The 27,288-nt window shown below is 46.0% G+C and overlaps 1 protein-coding gene across 1 annotated transcript in view; it reads left to right on the top strand.

Moving 5' to 3' along the window:
• Nucleotides 1–3,397: 3,397 nt before the first annotated feature.
• The window catches only part of LOC311426300 (E3 ubiquitin-protein ligase RNF38-like), a 171,474-nt gene continuing 147,583 nt past the window's right edge, over nt 3,398–27,288 (top strand). The window contains exons 1-2 of the mRNA XM_084502652.1: nt 3,398–3,522; nt 3,701–3,896. Coding sequence (XP_084358778.1) covers nt 3,737–3,896 — 160 coding nt within the window. The 5' untranslated portion in view covers nt 3,398–3,522; nt 3,701–3,736. The remainder of the gene's footprint in view (nt 3,523–3,700; nt 3,897–27,288) is intronic.

Genomic DNA, 27,288 nt, shown 5'->3' with positions numbered 1-27,288 from the left:
CTGCAGCCGCTCCAGTCCCAGCTCCTGCAGCCGCTTCAGTCCCAGCTCCTGCAGCCGCTCCAGCACCCAGCCCGCCGCCACCGCCTCCACCGCCGCCGCCAGCGCCACACGGTCCCCTGAGGCGCAGTCGCCCTCGGCCGCCATCTTGGAGCTCGCCCGCCAACGCGGGAAGAAAATAGTCCAAATCCTTCTGAAAGCTGGTTTTGCCATAAAACAAAATAAAGTCAAAGGACCTGCACGAGAGATCCAGTTTTTAGGAATAAAATGGCAAGATGGACATCGTCAAATCCCAATGGATGTGATCAACAAAATAACAGCTATGTCTCCACCAACTAACAAAAAAGAAACACAGACTTTCCTAGGTGTTGTGGGGTTTTGGAGAATGCACATCCCAAATTACAGTCTGATTGTAAACCCGCTCTACCAAGTAACCCGTAAGAAGAATGAGTTTGAATGGGGCCCTGAACAACGACAAGCGTTTGAACAAATCAAGCAGGAAATAGTCCATGCAGTAGCCCTTGGGCCAGTTCGAACAGGACCAGATGTAAAGAATGTGCTCTACACTGCAGCCGGGGAGAACGGCCCCACCTGGAGCCTCTGGCAGAAAGAACCTGGGGAAACTCGAGGTCGGCCCCTGGGGTTTTGGAGTCGGGGATACAGAGGATCTGAGGCCCGCTATACTCCAACTGAAAAGGAGATATTGGCAGCATATGAAGGAGTTCGATCTGCTTCGGAGGTGGTCGGTACTGAAGCGCAGCTCCTCCTAGCAACCCGATTGCCAGTACTAGGCTGGATGTTCAAGGGAAGAGTCTCTTCTACGCATCATGCAACTGATGCTACGTGGAAGCAACCACCGGATGGCTGGAAACATATCCTGTACCTCATGCCACCGCCCGGAACACTATCCTGGGCCTTGAAAAGCAAGTCCTATGGCGACATGGTACCCCAGAAAGAATAGAGTCAGACAATGGAACTCATTTCCGAAACAACCTTATAGACACTTGGGCCAAAGAACATGGTATTGAGTGGGTGTATCACATCCCCTATCATGCACCAGCCTCCGGGAAAGTTGAACGATACAACGGACTGTTAAAGACTACATTGAAAGCAATGGGCGCTGGAACATTCAAAAATTGGGATACGCATTTGGCAAAGGCCACCTGGTTAGTCAATACTAGGGGATCTGCCAACCGAGCTGGACCTGCCCAATCAAACCTGTTACGTACTGTAGATGGGGATAAAGTTCCTGTAGTGCATGTAAGAAATATGCTGGGTAAAACAGTCTGGGCTACTCCTGCCTCAGGAAAAGGCAAACCTATTCGTGGAATTGTTTTCGCTCAGGGACCTGGATACACTTGGTGGGTGATGCAAAAGAACGGAGAGGTCCGGTGTGTACCTCAAGGAGATTTAATACTGGGTGAGAATAGCCCATGAACTGAATTGTACCATGTTAATTACTATATAATACTGTATGTTATCACTACTATGACTACTATAGGTGACTAATTAGAATGTATGGAAAAGAGTGTAACCTGAGCATGACATAAATGGTATGGAATAAGGGGTGGATAGATGTCCTGGTTTCAGTTAAAACAGAATTAATTTTCTTCCTAGTAGCTGGTGGAATGCTGTGTTTTGGCTTAGGATGAGAAGAGTGCTGATAACACCCCGATGTTTTAATTGTTGCAGAGCAGTGCTTATACCAAGCCAAGGACACCTCAGCCTTTTGCTCTGTCCTGCCAACAGGCAGGCTGGGGGTGCAGTAAGAGCTGGGAGGGGACAGACCCAGGACAGGTGACCCAAACTAGCCAAAGGGGTATTCCATACCATCTGACGTCATGCTAAACAATATATAGGGGTGGCTAGCCGGGGGGAGGGGGCCGGACTGCTCGGGGTTAGGCTGGGCATCGGTCAGCGGGTGGTGAGCAATTGCATTGTGCATCACTTGTTTGTACATATTATTATTATTTTCCTATTATCACCATTGTAACATTATTGTTATTATTGTTATTATTATTTTGTTATTATTATTTTCCTGTCTTATTAAACTGTCTTTATCTCAACTCACGGGCTTCACTTTCCATTTCTCTCCCCCGTCCCAGAGAGGGAGGGGGGAGGGTGAGCGAACGGCTGCGTGGTATTTAGCTGCCAGCCGGGTTAAACCACGACAACATGACTAAGGAAAGACGTTGGGTTCACAGAATTAGTGCTGAAAAACTTTAGTAAGTCCATTATACACATTCCGTTTCTTCTTCAGTAGCTATCATTTGCGTATTGCAACAGTGTCCCCTTTTCCCGAAGGGGTCTTTCAAGCTTCAAGATCACAGGCTAGTTGTTTCCTGAATATGGTGGGGCTATTCTTGAAACCCTGTGGTAACACAATCCAAGTAAGCTCAGTTTTTCATCCACTATTAGGATTTTCCCATTCAAAGGCAAAGAATTTCTGGCTTTCAGATGCCATGGGCAGGCAGAAAAAGGCATCCTTTCAATCTAGTACTGTGAACCAAACTTGACTGTTTTCTAATTTTGTGAAAAGTTTATTTCCATTTTTCCTTGTTCAAAAGTAATTTTTGCATCCAGTTTTTCCAGCAAGACTCTTCCTAAGAAGGACCTTGGCAAACTGGGTAAGTATAAAAATTGATGAATTCCAACCATTTTTCCCAATTTAAATTTCAAGTATTGCAAATAAAAATGCCTTTTCCTGTTTCCATGACAACTCTCTCGGACCCATCATGGACCATCTGCCCCAGAGGGCTCACACCCGTGGTTTTGAGATCTCAGCCTAGGGTTGAGGCAGAACTATTAACATTCCTACATCCTCTTTCCCTGCTCATTCAACTTCAAACAGCTCTGTTTGAACATGCCACACAACCTTTAACACCTTCAACAACCCTTTTAACATTTCATTTATCTTTCTCCAGCTTGTACTTTTCTCATGCCAACACCAAAGGCTCAGTCAGGGGCCAACTTAATTCCATTCCTTTTCCCTCTAAGATGCTGAAACAACACATCAGTATACTATATTTCATCCTATTTTCCTTCTCCTCAAAAACATTCCTGATGGCCTCATCGTTAAGAGTCTGATGTTATCATCAACCATGGGGCTTGCCGACCCCCATGGCCACACTCCCACATCTCCCCCTTCTTTATTAACATCAACCATCTTCTTGATACAAATTATTATGCCCTCTTACGAGGGGGACACCTTGCTTGGACAATGAGCGGTGGCAGCCCCCTTGTCCCACTGCTGCTACTTCGCAGGGAAGGGGAGACCAAAAGGGAATTTTTTGTCGTGCTTGCCGCCTCTCCTGTGCTGTCCGGGCGGCAGGGACCCCGGCTGCCGCCAACCAATTGGGGGCGGGCGGGAAGGGGGAAGTGATGCTGATCGCCACCAACTCAGAACCTTCCGCGGTGCAGCTCGATTCCCGCCTCTTTCCTTCCGCCTGCTTGCAGAACCACGACCGGGAATCTGCAAAGTCCGGGGAGGACGACATTGAAGATCGATCGGATCCCCTTCGCCAGGTGGGAGAGGCTGATAGAGGAGTCGGGTTCACCAGAAGACTGGTGGCTCCTTCTGCCGTCTCTCCTCTCCCTCCTCCTGCGCTGTCGCCTGCCGCCTTCTTTTCCTTCTCCCCCTCCCCCATCGCTGCTGCAGCCGTCCCCATCCCCCCCCCCCCAAACTCCCTTTCTTCTCCTGTAGTCTCCCCCGATCCACTCCAGCTTCCTCAGCTTCGCCATGAACGGGGGCGCCGCTCGTTTACAACAGCCTCCTCCCCCCACCCTTTGCCAGCAGCCGCCGCCACTCCTACACAGGCCGAACCTCCCGGAGCAAGGAACTCAGAGCCAGGGTAGAGGCGGCCACATCTCTGCCCCGGGCAACAGAGCCCCTGTGTCAGGTAAGTGGTGCGTATGAGGCAGGGAAGTATTTTGGGGCGGAGAGGGATATTTTCTCTCCACCCCCTCTCCCAAGGACTACCCCTTTGTTCATCTTCTCCCCCAAAGGTCCCAGAAGTTGACACCCTCCGCAACACTTCAGTGGAATTGTGCCCGTCCCGCCGGGTATGTGTCCCCATGGGAGACACGACGGGTGTCTGGACACCAGGCGGTAAAACACACAGGGAAGGGGGGAAAGACCAGAGTTGTGATATTGCTCTCCATCTCCTTTGGGGTGTCTCTGCCCTCAGTGCTTGTGACCTTATTGAGTGGTTGCTCCGCGGCCCCGAGGGTGCTCCCATGGGGGGTGACATGGGAGCAGCAGCGCACACAGGGAGATTTTGAGGCCCCAGAAAAGGGACCGAGTAAAAACTGCAAGGGTCATACCAAAGCAAGTAAACTTGTTGGGGATCTTGTTCAAGTTTTGTACCTCCTAGCAAACAGCTAAAGCTTTGGAGTATGTCGGGGAAAAGAGAAAGAGGATTACCAAAACCGAGGGTCTCTGGAGTCTCCAGGAGTGTTGAGGAGCCATTTCCTTCTCTGTATTTTCTCCTTGTATTTCTGGTGTTGGAATCGTTGAGTGGACTGTACTGCTGGAGAAAGTTTCTGAACTGTCTTGCTCCAGGTGACTCAAAGGAGTGCATGGATCCTGCCACAGAGCCTGAGTTGGGTGTTAGGATAGAAGCATTTAAAATTATTCCATTATTTGAGACCTTTCAGATATATTTTTTTTTTCTTAGCATCAGATATGGCAGTATAAATTATGCTGTTGGAGAAGAGATGCTGTAATTAAATTTGATAGGGCACATTTGTTCTTGTATAAACGTTGCTAATATAGTATCTGTGCTGTCTTCATATTTCCTGTTGTTTGTATTTGTTTTGTGTGTTTTTTTTTTTTTAATTTATTTTGACAATATAATTTATTTTAATGTGCATTTAAATGTCTGTACTGTGATATAAACTTTTGTTGCATTCTGAATGATACCAGGGTTGTGTAACTGATTGTGACTCATGGAAAGCTGACTCCACAGTCAGTAAGATTGTAAAGTAGGTATGTTTATGCAGCACTGGGCAGCATGGGGGGGTAGTCCCACCAAAGTCGTGTACCCCTAACACGGCAACTTGCTTCGGTTATGTGCAGTAAAGATTTACATATGCATGAGGTTTCCCAGTATGCCTATACATATTCATAACCTATCCCCGCTTAGTATTAAAATTAGCTCCAAGAAGTTATTTCCATAAACTCTTCCCCTCTGCGCTTGCGCAGTGCCTTCTGGTGGTGGGCACCGAGGGTCATGAGAATGAAGTAAGATGTCTTCATCAGGGTTGAACTTTTCACCTCGTCTCCTTGTGCATGCTCTCTGAGCCCTTGGTCACAATCTGGGCCATAAGGTTGGTTTGGTCTGGTTCTCCGGGTCTGAGGGGCTCCTGTTATCTTGAGGCCTTGCATGTAACAGTCCTCCTTATCTCTGAGCCCTTGGTCACAGTCCGAACCATAAGGTTGGTTTGATCTGGTTCTTGGGGTCCCAGGGGCTCCTGTTATCTGGAGGCCTAAGCGCAGCACAGGCACATCGCAAATGTAGCACATATTAAGCAATGAGTGTTGCCTACATATTCATTCTCGATCAATCACTCACTAATTTCTAATCCCATCTTTCAATTATAGAATAGTTCAGTTGGAAGGGACCTTCAAAGATCATCACCAGGGTGAAGAGATTGGCACCTCCCTCTCCACTTCCCCTGTTCAGGAAGTTGTACAGAGCAATGAGGTTGCCTCTTAGCCTTCTTTTCTCCAGACTAGACAACCCAAGTGTCCTCAGCCTTTCCTCATAGGACATGCTTTCCAGCCCTTTTACCATCTTTGTTGACCTCCTCTGGATGCTTTCAAATAACTTAACATCCTTTTTATATTGTGGAGCCCAGAAGTGCACACAATATTCAAGGTGAGGTTGCACCAGTGCTAAATATAGTGGGATAATCACCTATTTTGATTAGCTGATTCTTCAAAATATTATGTGAGATTCAGTGATTGTCTATGGTTAGCTCTGATCTCTTTGGTAAAGACAGCCCTCTAATACAGCTAATTTGTTGGTAAATGTAGTAGATAGCATAAATTTCCTTAATTACCTTAATGAGTAACTGACTACTTGTGCTCTTATTGTCCTTTGGCTTTATTGGTATTGGAAAGTGAACTGACATGCTTTTGTGCTTGAAGCACCAAGTGCTTGAATTTTAGAATATTTATTAGAATATGTATTATTTAGAATATTTATTTTGTGGAGAAACTTGTAGTCCTTCAGGAGTGGCTTTCAGTTCTGAAATTACATGCATATGTAAATCTAAAGCAACCTCTGGCTGGTTGACTACATTTTTCCCATAGTGTCAGTGTCCTTTGAAACTATTATTAAGACTGATATGGCTTCTTAAATTCTTGTTTATGTTGGTAGCTCCAAAATGCTGGGAAAACATCATCTTACAGACACCCTATCTTTCTTCCTAATCATTTCTGTATATTGGCCATTTGACACCTGACTTTTTAAATGTCAGGTCCATTTCCTCTTAAAAATGGTTACACAACGGATATCCCTCCAGGAACAGCTTTTGACCACTCGATTCACTTTTATTTTGGAGCTATGATGTTTTCAAGACACAAGTTTGTGGATTTATTTTTAAATATGGGAGTTCTCTTCTAGACTGCATTGGGATTGCCCACAAGATTAAATTTTAAACAACTTTGGTTTCAGGATTGGGCTCTGTCACCCATCACTGTGGAGGACAGGTGGGTTCTTTTAGGGATCCTTGGCAGAATGGCAGAATGAGAACTTGCCACAGGCTTGTGGTTATAATCAGAGATATGACAGTAAGTTCTATTATATATGTATACATACATGTATATATCTATATATAATAGCTATATAATATAGCTATTATATATATTAAGTCAGTAATTATGTATTGGTGCAGGGAAAACAGCAAGCAATGAGAGGTCATTCTTTGGGATTAGAGCATGGAAAAATAGACTACCTAATTAGTCCTTTCCTAGAGTATATTTTTAGCTACTCATGTCTTCGGGAGTTACTTAGATGACTTATGGAAGTCTGTAGGATAGATGTTTACACTTTTAGAAATCTTAATCTAAAATGAAATATATTTTATACACAACAGGGTTTGATGCTTTCTTTTGGAATTTGTGGTTGGGAATGCTTTAAAGGAATACCATTTAAAAATTTAGAAATAATTTTAATTTTTACTTTTGACCTGTTTTCTATATTGCAGAAATACGTGCATGTATTTGTGTGTGCATGTGCGCATATTGAAGACCACTTCTTATGTAGCTCTCTTTCTTCCCCAATTATGCAGGCTTTTCACAAAAGATGATACTTAGCAGATAATGACTTGCGGAAACGGACTCCACAATCAGTAAGATTGTAAAGTAGGTATGTTTATTCAGTGCTGGGTAGTACGGGGGGGGGGGGGTAGTCCCACCAAAGTCGTGCACACTTGACATGGCAACTTGCCTTGGTTCTATGCAGTAAAGAATTACATATGCATGAAGTTTCACAATACGCCTACACATATTCATAACCTGTCCCCGCTTTGTATTAAAATTAGTTCCAAGGAGTCATTTCCATAAACTTCTACCGTCTGCGCTTGCGCAGTGTATTCTGGTGGTGGTCGTCGGGGGTCGTGGGGATGAAGATTGATGACTCTTCCTCGTCACCGCTAGTTGACCTCTTGTCTTTTCACAGACTCAGTTGCTCCTTGGCTCTTGTCCATCCACAGGACCAGTTTCTACCAGTTTCTTAAGATAGGCTCACACTCTTATTAGGAGACTGACCTTGGTAAGGGGCCCAAGGCTTCTTGCTTTAGTTAATTTGCACAGTGCACCATAGTTAGCAAAGACACTAAGTAGCATCCTAATTTAATGCCGTGAGCACTCTCTCTCTACTTGATAAGATTCTCTTAACTCCCTCTTTCAATAATAAAATCTTCTCCAAATGTAAATGATCTCAGGAAGGCAAGTTTTATTTGACAAAGCTTCCTTTCAATTCTGCTATTTAGAAATTGGTCATTCTTGGTGTAGTTGAACAGCTCAGGTTGAAGTCTGATCTCAAATCCTCTCTCAGCTCTCCCACATTTCTGATAATCTCATAATAAAATTTAAGTAGTGTATCACTGTGAAATAAAAGATTTTACATTGCCTGAGACATGGAAATCCTTAGGTATAGTAAAGAAATAGAACCTTTATCACTTGTACAGTTCCATCACAGTCCGGGTAACTGTGTACCAAGATATTGCCATTGGATTAGAAGAATTCACTTTATTTCTCGTATGTCATCTGAAAAGGGATGGAGCTTTGAGGGAGTTGTCCCAAAGTTTTGGTCTTCGTTAACACAGATCCTATGCTAAGCATTCAGTTTTTGAGCAGTCTCTGTTAGAGATGATGTTACAGTCAGAAAAGCTTGTTTGCCACTATGGTACTAGGAGCCATTTGTTTAGAGTTTAGCTCTTGTGAATGCCAAAATTAAATAAATAGTTACGTTTTACAATGTGTTTGGATCCTCATAGTAGATGAATGTTCATTGTTAGTCATAAAATCAAACTGTTGTGGTTTAACACGGTCAGCAGCTAAACACCACACAGCCATTCGCTCACCCTCCCCCCTCCCTCTCTGGGAGGGGGGGGAGAGAAACGGGAAAGTAAAGCCTGTGAGTTGAGATAAAGACAGTTTATTAAGACAGGAAAATAATAATAACAATAACAATAGTACTACTACTAATAATGTGTTAGAAACAAGTGATGCACAATGCAATTGCTCACCACCCGCTGACCGATGCCAGGCCTATCCCCAAGCAGCCGGCCCCCCACCCCGGCTAGCCACCCCTATCTATTGTTTAGCATGATGTCAGATGGGATGGAATGCCCCTTTGGCCACTTTGGGTCAGCTGTCTTGGGTCTATCCCCTCCCAGCTCCTGCTGCAGCCCCAGCCTGCCTGCTGGCAGGACAGAGCGAGAAGCTGAAAAGTCCTTGGCTTAGTGTAAGCACTGCTCTGCAACAATTAAAACATCAGCATGTTATCAGCACTCTTCTCATCCTCATCCAAAACATAGCACCCTACCAGCTACTAGGAGGAAAATTAACTCTGTCCTAATTGAAACCAGGACACAGACTTATATAAAATTATGTGTATTATGATCTGTGATTAATCTTTTAGTGTTAAGAAAATCTATGATATTTTACAGACCAAATCAGGTGGTGTGTAAATGGGGGAGAAGAAATGATTCCTCTCATATCCCGTACCCTGGGAAAAGACCATTTTGGATCTGTGAAAATCTACTTAGTGCATTTAAATATTTGTTACCTGGAATGAGTTGTGCACTTATTTGTAGAATCAGGAAGTTGATTTTTTTGATGTTGCTGAAAATCATGTTAGTCATATTCTTGAAAACAAGTTTTCAATTTTTTGCCCAAAAGTAAAACATCAAGATCAACACTATATTATTAAACCCTCTTCAAAATTTGGGGGTAACTATACTTACTATATTTTACAAGCAGTGTCCACAGAGATAGACACAGAGATGTACTTACATGTACAGACACATGCACACTCAGAATCGTGGAATAATTTAGGTTGAAAGGGACTTCTAGAGGTCATCTAGTCCAACCTCCTTCTCAGAGCAAGATTAATTAGATTGGGTATTTCAGGGCCTTGAACACCTCCAGGGATGGAGATACCACAACCTCTTTGGGCAACCTGTTCCAGTATTTGACCATCTTCATGTTAATTTTTTTTTCTTATTTGGAATTTCCCATGTTCCAACTTCTGTTCATTGCCTCTCTTCCTATTGCTGCACACCTCCAAGAAGAAACTGACTTCATCTTCTCTGTATCTTCCAATGTGTGAACACACACACAAAGCCATGTTATCAGCATGTTATCAGCACTCTTCTCATCCTAAGCCAAAACATAGCACCCTACCAGCTACTTGGAAGAAAATTAACTCTGTCCTAACTGAAACCAGGACATCTAGCCACCCCTTATTCCGTACCATTTATGTCATGCTCAGGTTACACTCTTTCCCATACATTCTAATTAGTCACCATTTTCATCTAGGGTATATAGTAGTCATGGTAGTGATGACATACAGTATTATATAGCAATTAACATGATACAATTCAACTCATGGACTATTCTCACCCAGTATTAAATCCCCTTGAGGTACACACCGGACCTCACCATTCTTTTGCATCACCCACCAAGTGCATCCAGGTCCCTGAGCAAAAGCAATTCCACAAATGGCTTTGCCTTTTCCTGAGGCAGGAGTAGCCCAGACTGTTTTACCCAGCATGTTTCTTATGTGCACTACAGGAACTTTATCCCCTTCTGCAGTACATAACAGGTTCGATTGGACAGGTCCAGCTCGGTTGGCAGATGCCCTAGTATTGACTAACCAGGTGGCCTTTGCCAAATGTGTATCCCTGTTTCTGAATGTCCCAGCACCCTTTGCTTTCAGTGTAGTCTTTAACAGTCCACTGTAAGTTGGTGGAACTTTTCAGACAATTTCTCCAAAGTATTCTCTTTTGGTTGGCGGACACTGGTTTGTTCAGGTGGGGAGGAAGATAAATTCTCTTTAAGTTGGTGGAACTCTTCAGAAAGTTTCTCCACAGCCAAGACACGGGCCTGTAAGGAAGAGGAGAGACTTTCTTCGTACTGCCAGAGTTGTTTAGCCACTTCATCCCCTGTGGGTTCCTCATCCTCTTTCCAGGCCATTATTGCCAATGAGCTGGCATGTGATGATGGTGCACGCCGTACAAATTTCTGCCACATGGGTCGTGTACACCTGACTTCATCTGGATATTTGTGTGGATGTTTGTCTGTTGTCTGGGTCCTCATAAATCACCTCCCATATGGCTAATTCCCTCAGGTACTGGATTCCCCTCTCCATAGTGGTCCACTTGCCTGGTAGATGTACAAGTTCTTCCTTGAAGGGATACCTTTCCCTCACAGCTGAGAGGAGATGCCTCCAGAGGCTGTGAGATTGTGCTCCATCTCCAATTGCTTTGTCAATGCCTGCGTCCCTAGCCAGGGATCCCAGACACCTGGCTTCCATACCCTCTAATTCCACACAATTGGCTCCAGTGTCCCAGCACCGGAGTAGCCAGGTGACAAACTGCTCTCCTATGCAGCAACCAAAATCTTTTCGCATATCTCGTAGCTCACGCTGGTATAGGTTTCGGGTAGTTACTGTTGCTTTTTCAACATCCTCATCTTCATCCTCCTGAATCCCTGATGGCACAGCATCGTCTTCTCTATACCTAGACCTAGCAGAAGACTCTCTGCATTCTAAACTACCTGAATCTCTATACTTCAGCACGGGCCACCTCCTCCTCCGGTGATATCCCAAAATATTTGCCTTCTGACCAGTCCACAATCACTTCCAGGTTTCCTAGTGTGGTGCTTTTACCGTGCTGGGCAGCTAAACCCCACAACCGCTCTCTCACTCCCCCTCCTTTAGATGAGGAGGGGGAGAAGTAAAGCAAAGAACAACTCACGGGTTGAGATAAGGATAATTTAATTAAAGGGAAATAATTATAATAATTAAATAAAGACTACCATGAACTAAACAATTTAACTAAGGGGAAATAAAAAGGGAAAGGGAAAAAGGGAGGGGAAAAGGAAAAATAAAAAGAAGGGAGGAAAACAAACAAACAAAAGGTCTCTTCCAACCTAGAAATTCTGTGATTCTGTGTGAAAATAAATGAAGGCTATATGGAAGTGCAGAGGAAAGAAATTACTCTCTACTTCCCACAAATGAGCGATGATTGACCACGTCCTTGAAGCAAGGCCTCAACGCACGCAGCCGGTGTTCGAGAGGAGGACCGACGTTTTCCCAACGAGAGCCCACCCCTCCCCTCTTCTTCCTGTTTCCACCTTTTATTGCTGAGTGTGACATCACATGGTATGGAATATCCCTTTGATTGGTTTAGGTCAGCTGCCCTAGTGATGTTTCTCTCCTCACTTTTTGCCCACCCCCTAGGAGGGTTAGAGAAAGGCCCAATGCTGTGCCACTGCTGCTCAGCAGTAGACACAACACTGGTGTGATAACACTGCTGTTCCAGCTACAAGTACAGAGTATGGCACTGTATGGGCTGCTGCAGGGCAAGTTAACATTCCAGCCAGACCCAGTACAACCTCCACCCCTTATTCCATAACATTTGTGTCACACTCAGATCCCCATACTTTAGCATACAAGCATTCTCATCGTTATCCCTTGTCCTTTAACAGGACAAGGATTTAACAGGACAGGATTAATAGGCAGGTGTATCTTTTCATTCCATAGGTCTTTCTTGGAAAATGTTCTGTTCCAGGGAGATTTTACCTTCATGGCTTTCTTGATTGCAGCACAGGTCTCACACTCATGGGTAACCTGTGTGATGGCCTCAATGGTCAAGTCCACCCCTCGATCATGAGCCCATCTGTTTGTGGCATCCCTCCCCAGATGTCCTGATGTTTCATGGGCCCATCGAGCTACAAACAGCTCATCCTTACGTTCCCAGTCTAGGTCCACCTTAGCCACTTCAATTTTCGAAGCTCGATCCGCTTCTTTGTTGTTCTGATGTTCTTCAGTAGCGCGACTCTTGGGCATGTGGGCATCTACATGACGTACTTCTACATCCAGGTTTTCTACCCGGGCAGCAATATCTTGCCACAGGGTAGCAGCCAAATAGGTTTACTTCTGTGCTGCCAGTTGCTCTCTTTCCACTGCTGCAGCCACCCCCACAGAGCATTTGCCACCATCCATGAGTCAGTGTAGAGATACAATGCTGGCCAATTTTGTCTTTCGGCGATCTCTAGGGCTAGTTGTATGGCTTTTACTTCTGCATACTGACTCGACTCACCTTCCCCTTCCATGGCCTCCACAACTCGTCGCATGGGATTCCACACAGCAGCTTTCCATTTCCGATGGCTCCCTATCACACGGCAGGATCCGTCAGTAAACAACACATACTGCTTTCTGTCTTCTGGCAACTCATTGTATGGTGGTGCCTCTTCAGCACGGGTTACCTCTTCTGTTGGCACTCCGAAATCTCTGCCTTCCGGCCAGTCCATAATCTCTTCCAGGATTCCTGGGCGATTGGGTTTTCCCATTCGAGCCCGCTGTGTAATTAACGCTATCCACTTACTCCATGTAGCATCAGTTGCATGGTGTGTAGTGGGAATTTTCTCTTTGAACATCCAATGTAACACAGGTAGCCGCGGTGCCAAGAGGAGCTGTGCCTCTGTACCCACAACTTCTGAAGCAGCTCGAACACCCTCATATGCTGTGAGTATTTCCTTTTCAGTTGGGGTGTAATTGGCTTTTGATCCTCGATAGCCCCGACTCCAGAAGCCCAGAGGTCGACCTCGAGTTTCTTCTGGGGTTTTCTGCCAAAGGCTCCAGGTGAGGCCATGCTCCCCAGCTGCAGTGTAAAGTATATTTTGCATAGCTGGTCCAGTACGGACAGGCCCAAGGGCTACTGCACGAGCTATTTCTTGTTTGATTTGTTCAAATGCCTGTTGTTGCTCAGGGCCCCACTCAAAATAGTTTCTCTTTCGAGTCACTCGATATAGAGGACTCACAAGCTGACTATAGCCTGGCACATGCATTCTCCAGAATCCCACGAGGCCTAGGAAAGCTTGCGTTTCTTTTTTGCTAGTTGACGGAGACATTGCTGTTATTTTATTGATCACATCCATTGGAATATGGCGACACCCATCCTGCCATTTTACCCCCAAGAACTGGATTTCCTGTGCAGGCCCCTTGACCTTGCTCTGTTTAATGGCAAAACCAGCTTTCAGGAGAATTTGGATTATTTTCTTCCCTTTCTCAAAAACTTCTTCTGCTGTGTTGCCCCACACGAGGATGTCGTCAATGTACTGAAGGTGCTCAGGAGCTCCCCCTTGCTCCAGTGCAGACTGGATCAGTCCATGGCAAATGGTAGGGCTGTGTTTCCACCCCTGGGGCAGCCGATTCCAGGTGTATTGGATGCCCCTCCAAGTGAAAGCAAACTGCGGCCTGCATGCTGCTGCCAAAGGGATGGAGAAAAATGCATTAGCAATATCAATTGTGGCGTACCACTTGGCTGCCTTTGACTCTAGTTCGTACTGAAGTTCTAGCATGTCCGGCACTGCAGCACTCAGTGGTGGCGTGACTTCATTCAGGCCTCGATAGTCCACTGCTAGCCTCCACTCGCCATTAGACTTTCGTACTGGCCATATAGGACTATTAAAGGGTGAGCGAGTCTTGCTGATTACTCCCTGACTCTCCAGTCGGTGAACCAACTCATGGATGGGAATCAGGGAGTCTCGGTTGGTGCGATATTGCCGTCGGTGCACCGTTGTGGTAGCAATTGGTACCTGTTGTTCTTCAACCTTCAGCAATCCTACAACAGAAGGGTCTTCTGAAAGGCCAGGCAGGGTAGACAGCTGCCTAATCTTCTCTGTGCTCAAAGCAGCTATGCCAAAAGCCCACCGGTATCCTTTTGGATCCTTGAAGTACCCTCTCTTGAGATAGTCTATGCCAAGGATACACGGAGCCTCTGGGCCAGTCACAATGGGATGCTTTTGCCACTCATTCCCAGTTAGACTCACTTCAGCTTCCAGTACAGATAGTTGTTGGGATCCCCCTGTCACTCCAGAGATACAGGTGAGTTCTGTCCCTTGGTAGCCTGATGGCATTAAGGTACATTGTGCACCAGTGTCCACTAGAGCTTTGTATTCTTGTGGTTCTGATGTGCCAGGCCATCGGATCCACACAGTCCAATAAATCCGGTTATCCCTCTCCTCTACCTGGCCAGAGGCAGGGCCCCTCTAGTCCTGGCTGGAGCGTCTGCCACTTAATTCTTGCAAATGAGAGGCAGAGGTCCCTTCATCAGGGTCAAGAATAACATCAGCTCTGCTACTGCCTCTGGGGTACTGCCCAATAGAAACTGGAGCAGCATTTCTCTTAGGAGCCCCTCTTCTTGCTGCTGTATTTCCTTTCAGTTCACATACCCGAGCAGCTAGGGTTGAAGTAGGTACACCATCCCATTTCCTCATATCTTCCCCATGGTCACGCAGATAAAACCACAAGGTGCCACGTGGTATACATCTTGGGTACTCTCTCTCTTGAGCAGGCGAATGCTGATTCTTAGTGGCTGAAGCATCACTCTGTCTAAATGAAGGGGAATATACTTGTTCCACGAGCTTGTCAAGTCCTTTAGACAGTTTCTCCACAGCTGAGACACAGGACTGTAGCGGAGCACAGAGATTGTCTTCATATTGTTGAAGCTGGCAGGACACATCATACATTGTTGGTCCCATCCCCTCCTCCCAGTGAATTGCTGCCAGGGTACTGGCATGTGCTGATGGTGCACTCCGCACAAATTTACGCCACATGGATGTTGTGCACTGGACTTCATCGGGGTCTTGAGGTGTCTGGGCATTGTCCAAATCACTATAAATCATCTCCCGCACAGCTAATTCCCGCAGATGCTGGAGACCTTTATCCTTAGTGGTCCACTTGCCTATGTGATATTCAATATCTTCCTTATGGGGATATCTTTCTCTCACAGCTGCCAGGAGTCGTCTCCAGAGGCTGAGGGCCTGTGCTCCTCTCCCGATTACTTTGTCGATTACCCTTTCTCTAGAGAGGGATCCCAGCTGCTTGGCTTCATTGCCTTCTAATTGTTGGCTATTGGCCCCAGCATCCCAGCATCGAAGCAGCCAGGTGAGGATGTGTTCACCTGGGCGTCAACCATAATCCTTTCGTATTTCTCGCAACTCACTCAGGGATAAGGATCGAGTGATTTCTGATTCCTTTATGATTTCCGTCTCTTCTTCCTGCTGTTTTTGTGATGGCTCTGCTTTAGAGGTGCCTGCCATTTCCCCTTCTCCCTCCTTCTTAGGAGAGCCTTCTTCCCTTACTAAACGAGCTGACCTCTGTTTCCATTGTTTTGACTTGACTATGGGGGCGACTGATACCATAGTTGGTTGGTCCTCTGGGTCAGCCACAGCATGTGTTACTTGGTCATCAGATTCAGAGACTTCCTCCCTCTCTTCAAGTTGCTGGATGATGTTAAACAGTGTTTGATAGGAATAAGCCAGGACCCAGCACAATGCTGCAAGCTGTCGTTCTCCAGCATTATCAGGGTCAGGACATACAACTCTCAAACATTCTGCCAAGTTTTTAGCACTTGCTCAGGGGTGAAGTTCAAAACTATTGGAGGAGACACTCGTGACAGGTATCTGCCAACATCATCCCACACACCTTGCCACTCACCACAAGACTGTTTCGGGACAGGTTCCCAAGTAAGTTTTCTAAACAATCGAACAGTACACCTAGGAGACTGGGGTTTCCTATTTGAGACCGCTGAGTGATCAGTGCAACCCACTTGCTTGTGTAAAGACGGGATCCTTCCTTTGAACATCCAGCCCAGTACCGGCAATCGGGGTGCCAGGAGGAGCCATGCTTCAGTACTGACCACTTCCGAAGCAGATCAATCTCCTTCATATGCTGCCTGTATCTCCTTTTCAGTTGGAGTGTAGCGGTCCTCAGATCCTCTATATCCCCGACTCCAAAACCCCAGGGGTCGACCTCGAGTTTCCCCAGGTTCTTTCTGCCAGAGGCTCCAGGTAGGGCCATTCTCCCCGGCTGGGCTGCAGTGTAGAGCACATTCTTTACATCTGGTCCTGTTCAGACTGGCCCAAGGGCTACTGCATGAGCTATTTCCTGCTTAATTTGTTCAAAGGCTTGTCGTTGCTCAGGGCCCCATTCAAAATGGTTCTTCTTCCAGGTCACTTGATACAGAAGGCTTACAATCAGACTGTAATTTGGAATGTGCATTCTTCAAAAACTCACAGTTCCTAAGAAAGCTTGTTTCTTTTTTGCTCGTTGGTGGAGACATAGCTGTTATTTTGTTGATCACATCCATTGGAATATGGCGACGTCCATCTTGCCATTTTATTCTTAAAAAGTGAATATCTCGTGCACGTCCTTTGACTTTATTTTGTTTTATGGCAAAACCAGCCTTCAGAAGGATTTGGACTATTTTCTTCCCTTTTTCGAAAACTTCCTCTGCTGTGTCACCCCACACGATGATGTCATCATTGTACTGCAGGTGTTCAGGAGCTTCCCCCTGTTCCAGTGTCATCTGGATCAGTCCATGGCAAATGGTATGACTGTATTTCCACCCCTGGGGCAGTTGATTCCAGGTGTACTGAACACCCCTCCAAGACAAAGCAAACTGTGGCCTGCAGTCTGCTGCTAGAGGGATGGAGAAAAATGCATTAACAATATCAGTTGTGGCATATCACTTGGCTGCCTTTGATTCCAGTTCATATTGGAGTTCTAGTATATCCGGCATTATAGCACTCAGTGGTGGCGTGACTTCCTTCAGGCCCGATAGTCCACTGTTAGTCTCCACTCACCATTAGACTTTCACACTGGCCATATGGGACTATTAAAGGGTGAGCAAATCTTGCTGAGCACTCCTTGGCTCTGCAGTTGACAAATTAGCTTATGGATGGGAATCAGGGAGTCTCGGTTGGTGCGATATTGACACCGGTGTACCGTTGTGGTAGCAACTGGCACCTGCTATTCTTCGACGCTCAGCAACCCCGAAAAAGAAGGGTCGTCTGAGAGACTGGGCAAGGTAGACAATTGTTTAATGCCCTCTGTCTCTAAGGCAGCTATGCCAAAAGCCCACTGGTACCCTTTAGGATCTTTGAAGTACCCTCTCCTCAGGTAGTCTATGCCAAGGATGCATGGAGCCTCTGGGCCAGTCACAGAATCACAGAATTGTAGGGGTTGGAAGGGACCTCGAAAGATCATCGGGTCCAACCCCCCAGTGGGGTTGCTTTTGCCACTCATTCCCAGTTAGGCTCACTTCGGGCTCCAACACAGTTAACTGTTGGGATCCCCCTGTCACTCCAGAAATACAGATGGGTTCTGCCTCTTTATAGCTTGATGGCATTACAAGTACACTGTGCACCGGTGTCCACTAAAGCCTTATACTTCTGTGCGTCTGACGTTTCAGGCCACAGAATCCACACAGTCCAATAAAACCGATTGTCTCTTTCCTCCACCTGGCTGGATGCAGGACCCCTCTAATCCTGGTCAGAATCTTCATTACTGTGTCTGGAAGACTGCCTGCTGGAAATTGCAGCAGCAAGTTTCTCAGAGTAACCCCCTTTTCCTTGCAACTGATGTACCCGTGCCTCGGGTTGAGGTAGATTTTCCATCCCATTTTCTCATTTCCTCTCCATGGTCACGTAGGTAAAACCACAGGGTGGCACGGGGTGTGTACCCACTATATTGTCTTTCTTGCACAGAAGGACGCTTGCCCCTGATAGCCGAGATACTGGTTCATACAAATAGGGAGTGTTATAAATGGCTCAGGATTCAAATTAGGATTAAATAAAAAAATAGGATTTATTAAAAGAATATAAAGGAATAGAGGTAAGCAAACAGCGCTGGGTGCACCGGGAGTCTCCACTCCACCAGGACGCACACCAGTTACATCAAGCAGCTGATTTTTATGCTCCTAGACTAATACATATTCATTACTACTTCTAAAAAAATAGATTATTATAATTAGCTTCCGGGGTCCAGTCCCTCCTACTGGAGCATGCGCAGTCTCCTCTGGGGGTCTCTTCTGGGGGTCTCTAGGGGTCTTTCATGCTGAAGGCTCGTAGTCTTCCTCTCCCCCTTTGTACTTACTTGGCACCATGCCAAGTTTATAGAACATTCTCTGCAGGTCTTGTTTCCCAGCCGTCCTTCAGCTTCTTTTTCCTTCCTCTTAATCTCTCAGCCCCCCTAACCAGATACCAAAGATCCGCATAGTATCCCATAACAGTCACTAGTTGTTATCAGTTGTTCTGAAACTCCCAGACATCAAACACAAACAGCTTTCTTATTTGACGCTTCACGAGTAATTAAAAAATTCTTCCCCAGCCATTCACAGACACATCTATAGCAGTGTTAAGTCAATCTCGAAGAAGACAGGAAAAAAGGCTGTAACTGTTAGAAATAGAAGTCCGGAATAACAAAAGCAAACAGGTTCATAAATTTAAGGAGTGTTTTCTGAAGACGTGATAAATTGACTAGAATGAGGGGGAGACTGGGACACACTGCATTTGTGGTTCAAGAATTAAATTGCCAGTGCAGGGCCCAGAGGCAGACAGGATTCAAACAGAATTGTTCTTTATGGACACGAATTGTTAAAACATTCCTCACAGGAGGAAGATAAATTCTCTTTAAGTTGGTGGAACTCTTCAGAAAGTTTCTCCACAGCCAAGACGCAGGCCTGTAAGGAAGAGGAGAGACTTTCTTCGTACTGCCAGAGTTGTCTAGTCAATTCATCCACTGTGGGTTCCTCATGGTCTTTCCAGGTCATTACTGCCAATGAGCTGGCATGTGATGATGATGCACGCCGTACAAATTTCCGACACATGGGTCGTTTACACTTGACTTCATCTGGGTCTCTGGATATCTGTTCATTGTCTAGGTACTTATAAATCACCTCGTGTACGGCTAATTCCCTCAGGTACTGGATTCCCCTCTCCATAGTGGTCCACTTGCCTGGTTGACATACAAGTTTTTCCTTGAAGGGATACCATTCCTTCACACCTGACAGAAGATGCCTCCAGAGGCTGAAGCCTTGTGCTCCATTTCCAATTGCTTTGTCAATGCCTGCGTCCCTGGAAAGGGATCCCAGCTTCCTGGCTTCCCTGCCCTCTAATTCCAGATTATTGGCTCCGCTGTTCCAGCACCGGAGCAGCCAGGTGACAAGGTGCTCACCTGGACGACGACCAAAATCTTTTCGCATATATCACAGAATCACAGAATTTTCTAGGTTGGAAGAGACCTCAAGATCATCGAGTCCAACCTCTGACCTAACGCTAACAGTCCCCACTAAACCATTTCCCTAAGCTCTACATCTAAACGTCTTTTGAAGACTTCCAGGGATGGTGACTCCACCACTTCCCTGGGCAGCCTGTTCCAGTGCCTCACAACCCTTTCAGTGAAGAAGTTCTTCCTAACATCTAACCTAAAACTCCCCTGGCTCAACTTAAGCCCATTCCCCCTCGTCCTGTCACCAGGCATGTGGGAGAACAGACCAACCCCCACCTCGCTACAGCCTCCCTTGAGGTACCCATAGAGAGCGATAAGGTCGCCCCTGAGCCTCCTCTTCTCCAGGCTGAACAAGCCCAGCTCCCTCAGCCGCTCCTCGTAGGACTTGTTCTCCAGGCCCCTCACCAGCTTCGTCGCCCTTCTCTGAACCCGCTCAAGCATCTCCATGTCCTTCTTGTAGCGAGGGGCCCAAAACTGAACACAGTACTCGAGGTGCGGCCTCATCAGAGCTGAGTACAGGGGGACGATCACCTCCCTAGCCCTGCTGGTCACACTGTTCCTGATACAAGCCAGGATGCCGTTGGCCTTCTTGGCCACCTGAGCACACTGCTGGCTCATATTCAGCCGACTATCCACCATCACTCCCAGGTCCTTCTCTGCCTGGCAGCTCTCCAACCATTCCTCTCCCAGCCTGTAGCTCTGCTTGGGGTTATTGCACCCCAGGTGCAGGACCCGGCACTTGGCCTTGTTGAACTTCATGCAGTTGACCTCAGCCCATCGGTGCAGCCTATCCAGATCCTCCTGCAGAGCCTTCCTACCCTCAAGCAGATCGACACACGCACCTAACTTGGTGTCATCTGCGAACTTACTGAGGGTGCACTCGATGCCCTCGTCCAGATCATCGATGAAGATATTAAAGAGGACCGGCCCCAGCACCGAGCCCTGGGGGACGCCACTAGTGACTGGCCTCCAACTGGACTTGGCTCCATTCACCATGACTCTTTGGGCCCGGCTATCCAGCCAGTTTCTAACCCAACGAAGCGTGCGCCAGTCCAAGCCAAGAGCAGCCAGTTTCTTGAGGAGAATGCTGTGGGAGACGGTGTCAAAAGCCTTGCTGAAGTCAAGGTAGACCACATCCACAGCCTTTCCCTCGTCCACCCAGCGACGTAGCCTTTCCCTCGTCCACCCAGCGTATCTTGTAGCCCACGCTGGGATAGGCATCGGGTAGTCACTGATGCTCTTATGATATCTTCCTCTTCATCTTCCTTTTCCTCTGATGGCCCAGCCACTTCGGAGTAGCCTGCCTCATCTTCTTCTTCATCCCCAGTCTGAGTAGGAGTTCCTCTGCTTTCTAAATGACCTGACTTTCTCATCCATTGTTTCATCTTGGATACGGGTGCAACTGACACTAGTATAGTCTGTTTCCCTGTCTCAGCCTTGGGGCCTGTTGTAGGGCTTGGAGTGGCCACTGGGCCCGTCTCAGGGGTTGAAGTGGCCGCAGGATCTGTCACTGGGGTTATAACGGCATCAATTGCAGCTCGGTAAGCATAGGCCAAGCCCCAGCACGTTGCAGTGATTTGTGTCTCTTTGTCATCGCCAGGGTGATGACACACGTTTTTCAAGGATTCTACCAGTTTTTTAGGATTTTGCAGTGTTTCAGAGGTGAATTTCCAAAGCACTGGGGGTGCCCACTGCTCTAGATGCCTGTCCATATCCTCCCACACTCCCTGCCACTCATAACTATCCTGCCTCAGGACAGATCTCTGGAAGGCATTCCTAAGCAGTTGTTTAACCTTAAACAAAACCTGAAGCGCATTCAGGAAACGTCATATGGTATGGAATACCCCTTTGGGCAGTTTGGGTCAGCTGTCCTGGTTCTGTCCCCTCACAGCTACTGATGCAACCCCAGCCTGCTCACTGGCAGGGCAGTATGAGAAGCTGAAAAGTCCTTGCCTTAGTGTAAGCACTTCTCTGCAACAATTAAAACATCAGTGTGTTATCAACATTATTCTCATCCTAAATCCAAAACACAGTACCATACCAGCTACTAGGAGGAAAATTAAGTCTATCCTAGCCGAAACCAGGACAATCAACCTTTAATTTCTCCTTTTTTGGAAGTGGAGGGTCCCATGATTTTATAATTTCTTAAGATCCACAACTGCTTATCTTGTTTCTTAGATATCCTCCTTATTTTGGGGCATTGGAAACTTCCACTGTCCCCTTATCTGCTTATCTTAACAGATCCCTCCCACTGTTATGCCTGTACAGTCACTTTTGAATATGCAATTTTAGTGGAATTTTCCACTGCAAAAGCACAGCTTTAATACTTACAATTTCTTACTCCTGTTGTTTTTGCACCTTTTCACATCCTCCACTCTCGAGTTTTTCCAACATTAGAGCGCAATATTTTTCTTCAGATGTCACGGGGGACAACAGTATCTGCCAAGTACATATTTTTGATGCAACATACAAGGATTAATACAAGGAATAAGCAAGCAGATCAAAATACACAATGCCATTGTTACTATAATGCTAACCAATAGTTGCTTGAGTCGATTCCACCCAGGCAACCATGAGGTCAGTTTTTCCCAAATGTCTCTAAATCTCCAGGAGGTGTCATCTTGGGCCACGTCATGTAAGATTCTGTGTATGTAGGTTCCAAGGAGGCCTGTGCTTTGGCTTTGCATATTCTCGGTAATGGTTACATTCATAATTATTGCCCCCAGGGTGCAAGCTCCTAGGTGCAACATTTTCTTGGCCCTATTACCACATAGCCAATATTACCCTTTGCTATTTGGGACTGGCTATCCGGTTACCGAATGATTCCTGTGCCGTGTTTGGTGTGCATTATATATGTTACCACTCCCATAATTACCATATTCAGTACAGCATAGATAATTTCCTACCTCACAGGTAACATTTCCACACCCAGGGTCAGTATTATTGCCCCCTGAATTTCCATCAGTATGAAGAATGATATACATGCTAATATAAAAAACAGAATCCCCTGGGAACAATCTAATTCTATGTAATCCAAACCTTTTCCCCAATTATATGTGGTATTCATTACTTTTTCCTAAGGAAAAGTTAAAGGTTAGTTTACAACTATGATTCACACCTCCTTCTAATTTTTAATTTTATAGGTTCTCCTCTAGGAACAGTCTCTCAGGTCTCAGGGTCAACTGATGCCTTCACCTGGGTGTAATGAGTGTAATGAGTCCACCCTTTCTCAGTTGTTCTTACTGCCGTCTCAGTAGTCAGGAGTACTTGGAATGGTCAGTCCCACTCAGGTTGTAGCTCTGATTCCCTCCATGTTTGTATCAGAACACAATCTCCTGCTCGGAATGGATGGATCGGGACTTCCAAGGGTGGGGTCTGAGCTAACAATCCACGGGTACTGAGAGATGACAAAGACAACGACAGCCCAAGCATATAGTTCTTAAGAAAAGCATCTTTTGTCTTGAATTGAGGTAATTCATTCCCTTTGCCCAGGTGCAGCAATCCAAATAATATTTCATATGGTGAAACTCCCACATCTTTTCTTGGCGCCGTTTGAATTCAGAGAAGTGCCAAAGGTAAGCACTTTGTCCAGAGGAACCGTTTCCAGAACTTAGTCATTTGCTTCTTTACTGTCTGATTCACTCGCTCCACCCTTCCAGAAGAGGAGGGATGCCAAGGAGTGTGAAATTTCCACTTAATTCCTAGAGTCTGCATTAGCCCTTGCAATATTTGTGATGTAAAGTGACTTCCTTGATCAGAGTCAATATTTTCAACAATTCCATATCTGGGAATTATCTGTTCTAGAATTATCTTAGCTACCATGCTCGCAGTAGCAGATACTGAAGAGAAAGCTTCCACCCACCCTGACAAGTGATTGACCAAGACCAATAAGTATTTAAATCTGCCTACTCTAGCGAGTTCTGTAAAATCTACCTGTACATTTTGGAAGGGTTGAAATCCTGATTCTCGCCCCCGTTTGGACTGACTGCGGATAATTTTCCTATTTACCTTTCAACATACTACACAACTCCTGCATACTTGTTTAGACAATTTATATATATTCCTACACATACATATTTCCATAGCACAGCATCACACGTTGCTTGAACTCCCCAATGACCCTCTTGATGTAAAACAGTTAATATTTGCCTCATTAGAGCGTTGTCCAAATACTTGAAACTCCAGCAGACTTTGTGCTGTGGCCACTTCCCTGGGGAGCCTCTTCCGGTGTCCAACCACCCTCTCAGAGAAGAACTTTTTCCTAATATCCAATCTAAACCTCCCCCGATACAGCTTCATCCCATTCCCTTACAGCCTATTGCTGGTCACCAGAGAGAAGAGATCAGCACCTCCCCCTCTGCTTCACCTTTTGAGGAAGCTGTAGAACATGACGAGGTCTCCCCACAGCCTTCTCTCTTCTAAGCTGAACAAATCAAGTGACCTCAGCTGCTCCTCGTACATCTTCCTCTCTAGACCCTTTGCCTTCCTTTGGACACACCCAAATAGTTTTCTATCCTTATATCCTTTACATCCTTGGGATAGACATGGGAAGACAAGGCTCACTGCGAGCTGAGCACTCTTCTTTCTCTCTCTGTATAATTTATGATGGGATGGTGAGGCCAATGGAAGAAGAGGAAGGAAGCAACTTTTTCCTTGAGCCCTTGGGCCAGTCTGAGCAGGACAAGATGTAAAAACTGTGCTCTACACCACAGCTGGGGAGAATGGCACCACCTGGAGCCTCTGGCAGAAAGCACAAGGTTGACCCCGAGGGTTTGGGAGTCGGGGATACAAGAGATGCTTGGGGATTTGTTGGACATCAGTTGGTTGGTGGTGAGCAATTGCATTGGGCATCTCTTGGCTTTGTTTATTCTCCTTGTTGCTATTGGATTTTTCTTTCCTTTTTTTCTTTCTTATTACACTGTCCTTATCTCAGCCCACAAGTTCTTCCACTTTTTGGTTTCTTCACCATGCCACTGGGGAGAGGGGGAGAAAAGTAAAGAATCAACTCATGGGTTGAGATAAGGATAATTCAATTAAAGGAAAAATAATAATTAAGGGAAATTATTAATTAAATAATTTAACTAAAGGGAAAAGGGAAAGGGAAAAAGGGGAAAACAAAAAAAAATCAAACAAATAAAAAGGCCATGTGGAAGCACAGAGGAAAGAAATTACTCTCTACTTCCCACCAACAAGCAATGCTTGACCACTTTCCTGAAACAGGGCCTCAACGCGCATAGCTGTTGTTCAGAAGGACAGACATTTTCACAAGAGCTCACCCCTCCTCTCTCCTTCCTTTTTCCACCTTATATTTCTGAGTGTGACATCATATGGTATGGAATATCCCTTTGGTTGGTTTAGGTCATCTGCCCCGGTGATGTTCCCTCACCACCTCTTGTCCACCCCCTGCCTACTGGCTCTTGGGGGGTTAGAGGGAGTCCTGATGCTGTGCCAGTATTGCTCAGCAGTAGACACAACACTGGTGTGATACCAATGCTGTTCTACCTACAAGTGCAGAGCACAGCACTGTATGGGCTGCTGCAGGGAAAGTTAACTCCATCCTAGCCAGACCCAGTATAATGAGTGAGGCTGACAGAGCTGCAGGAGGTGAGAAAGTACTTAGCTGACAAATAGCAAGCTCTGACCTTTCATGTTCCTACAAGCCGAAGGTACCTGAGTGTTTGTAAATAATTTATTCCTGTCCCTGCCACCATGCCCTTCTCTCTCCTTCTTTTCCTTACCCAACAGCAAGTGCTTACATGTGATGGATGAAGAGCCACCCTATAGCCAGCACATAGCCCTATGCATTCACTCAGCTGCCAAATGTAACAATCGCAGTAGTTCTCTCTTCACCCCTTCCCCCAAAGCATTTGGATGAAAAGCATAGAAATTCATCACTGCAAAAGCAACCCCTTTCTGGACAGGCCTTTGCAATTACAGACATTCCCTGTAGCTCTGCCTTGAAAGCTCCCTGCTAACTCACTGCATACAGAGGGGGTGGGGTGGGGGTGGGGGTGGGGGGAAGGTGTGGGTAAGTGCTTCTGAACTGGAGAGATAGGAGAAGCTAGAAGCAGATGGAACATACAGGAGATGCTTGAGTCCTAATCAAGGAAGTAATGCAAAAGGGATGAGAATGACTGCAGGTTTATTGCATCTGGTCTGCTCAGGGCTTTCCAATATGACTGACTGATACATATTTATTGCAGGCAGGGCCAGAAAATTCTACAGAATCCTCTACAGCCTACCCTGTTGAGTTTATAGCTGTGTGCAGGTATGCATGTGCACACACACACAGAATCATAGAATGGATACGGTTGGAATGGACATTTGGGGGTGATCTGGTCCAATCCCCCTGCTCAAGCAGGGCCACCTAGAGCAGGTTGTCCAGGACCATGTCCAGATGGCTTTTGAAGATCTCCAAGGAGGGAGATTCCACAGCCTTTCTGGGCAAACCGTCTCAGTTCTCTGTCACCTACACAGGATAAAAGCGCTTCCTGATGTTTAGATAGAACCTCCTGTGTTTCACTTTGTTCTCCTTGCCTCTTGTCCTGGCACAGGGCACCAATGAAAAGATCATAGATTCATCTTCATTGCATCCTCCATTCATTTATTTATGGGCACTGATAAGACCACCCTGAGCCTTTTTTAAGCTAATCAGTCCCAGCTCCCTCAACCATTCACAGAAACACAGAAACACAGAAGCAGTTAGGGTGGAAGAGACCTCCAAGATCACCTAGTCCAACCTCTGACCTAACACTAACAAGTCCTCCACTAAACCATATCACTAAGCTCTACATCTAAACATCTTTTAAAGACCTCCAGGGATGGTGACTCAGCCACTTCCCCGGGCAGCCCATTCCAATGCTTAACAACCCTTTCGCTAAAGAAGTTCTTCCTAATATCCAACCTAAACCTCCCCTGGTGCAACTTTAGCCCATTCCACCTCGTCCTCTCACCAGGCACATGTTTTGACAGTCAAGTGGACACAGTAGTTCTGCCTGGAAAATCCACTGAATTATCTGTCGAGCCGCCTGCGATTGTAAACTGTAGTCCATAACCATTTTTCGAGCTTGTTGTAAAAGCTTGCAATCTATTGCAAGACTACCAGACTATTTTGATCTGGTAACATCTCCTCAAGTATCTCTGTCGTGGCATTGGCTTGCTTCTCGGCCCAGCATACCAATTTTTCTAAGTTATTAAGTGCAGCCGCAGATGCCACTCCTGGCACGAAAATTGCCAATGCCGCTCTAGCTGCAACACCAAGCAATTCAACACTATCATTGCAATCTGGTGTGAGCAATGCCCATTTATGTCTGGTGATCTCATGCAACTGCGACAAGCTAGGAGCAAATATAGTAAGTTTACCTAAGTAACATGGACCTCTGATAGCATTTGCAGGGATACCTTGCCAGGCCCTATCTCCGCAAATCAGAAAAACATCAGGAGGTAAGGCCATAGCTGTACGATTGTTCCAAACGCTATA

Source organism: Aythya ferina (genome assembly GCF_964211825.1).
Source record: "Aythya ferina genome assembly, chromosome: W".
Taxonomy (NCBI): domain Eukaryota; kingdom Metazoa; phylum Chordata; class Aves; order Anseriformes; family Anatidae; genus Aythya; species Aythya ferina.
The sequence above is the reverse complement of the archived record's forward strand: the minus strand, read 5'-3'. Positions and strand labels throughout refer to the sequence as shown.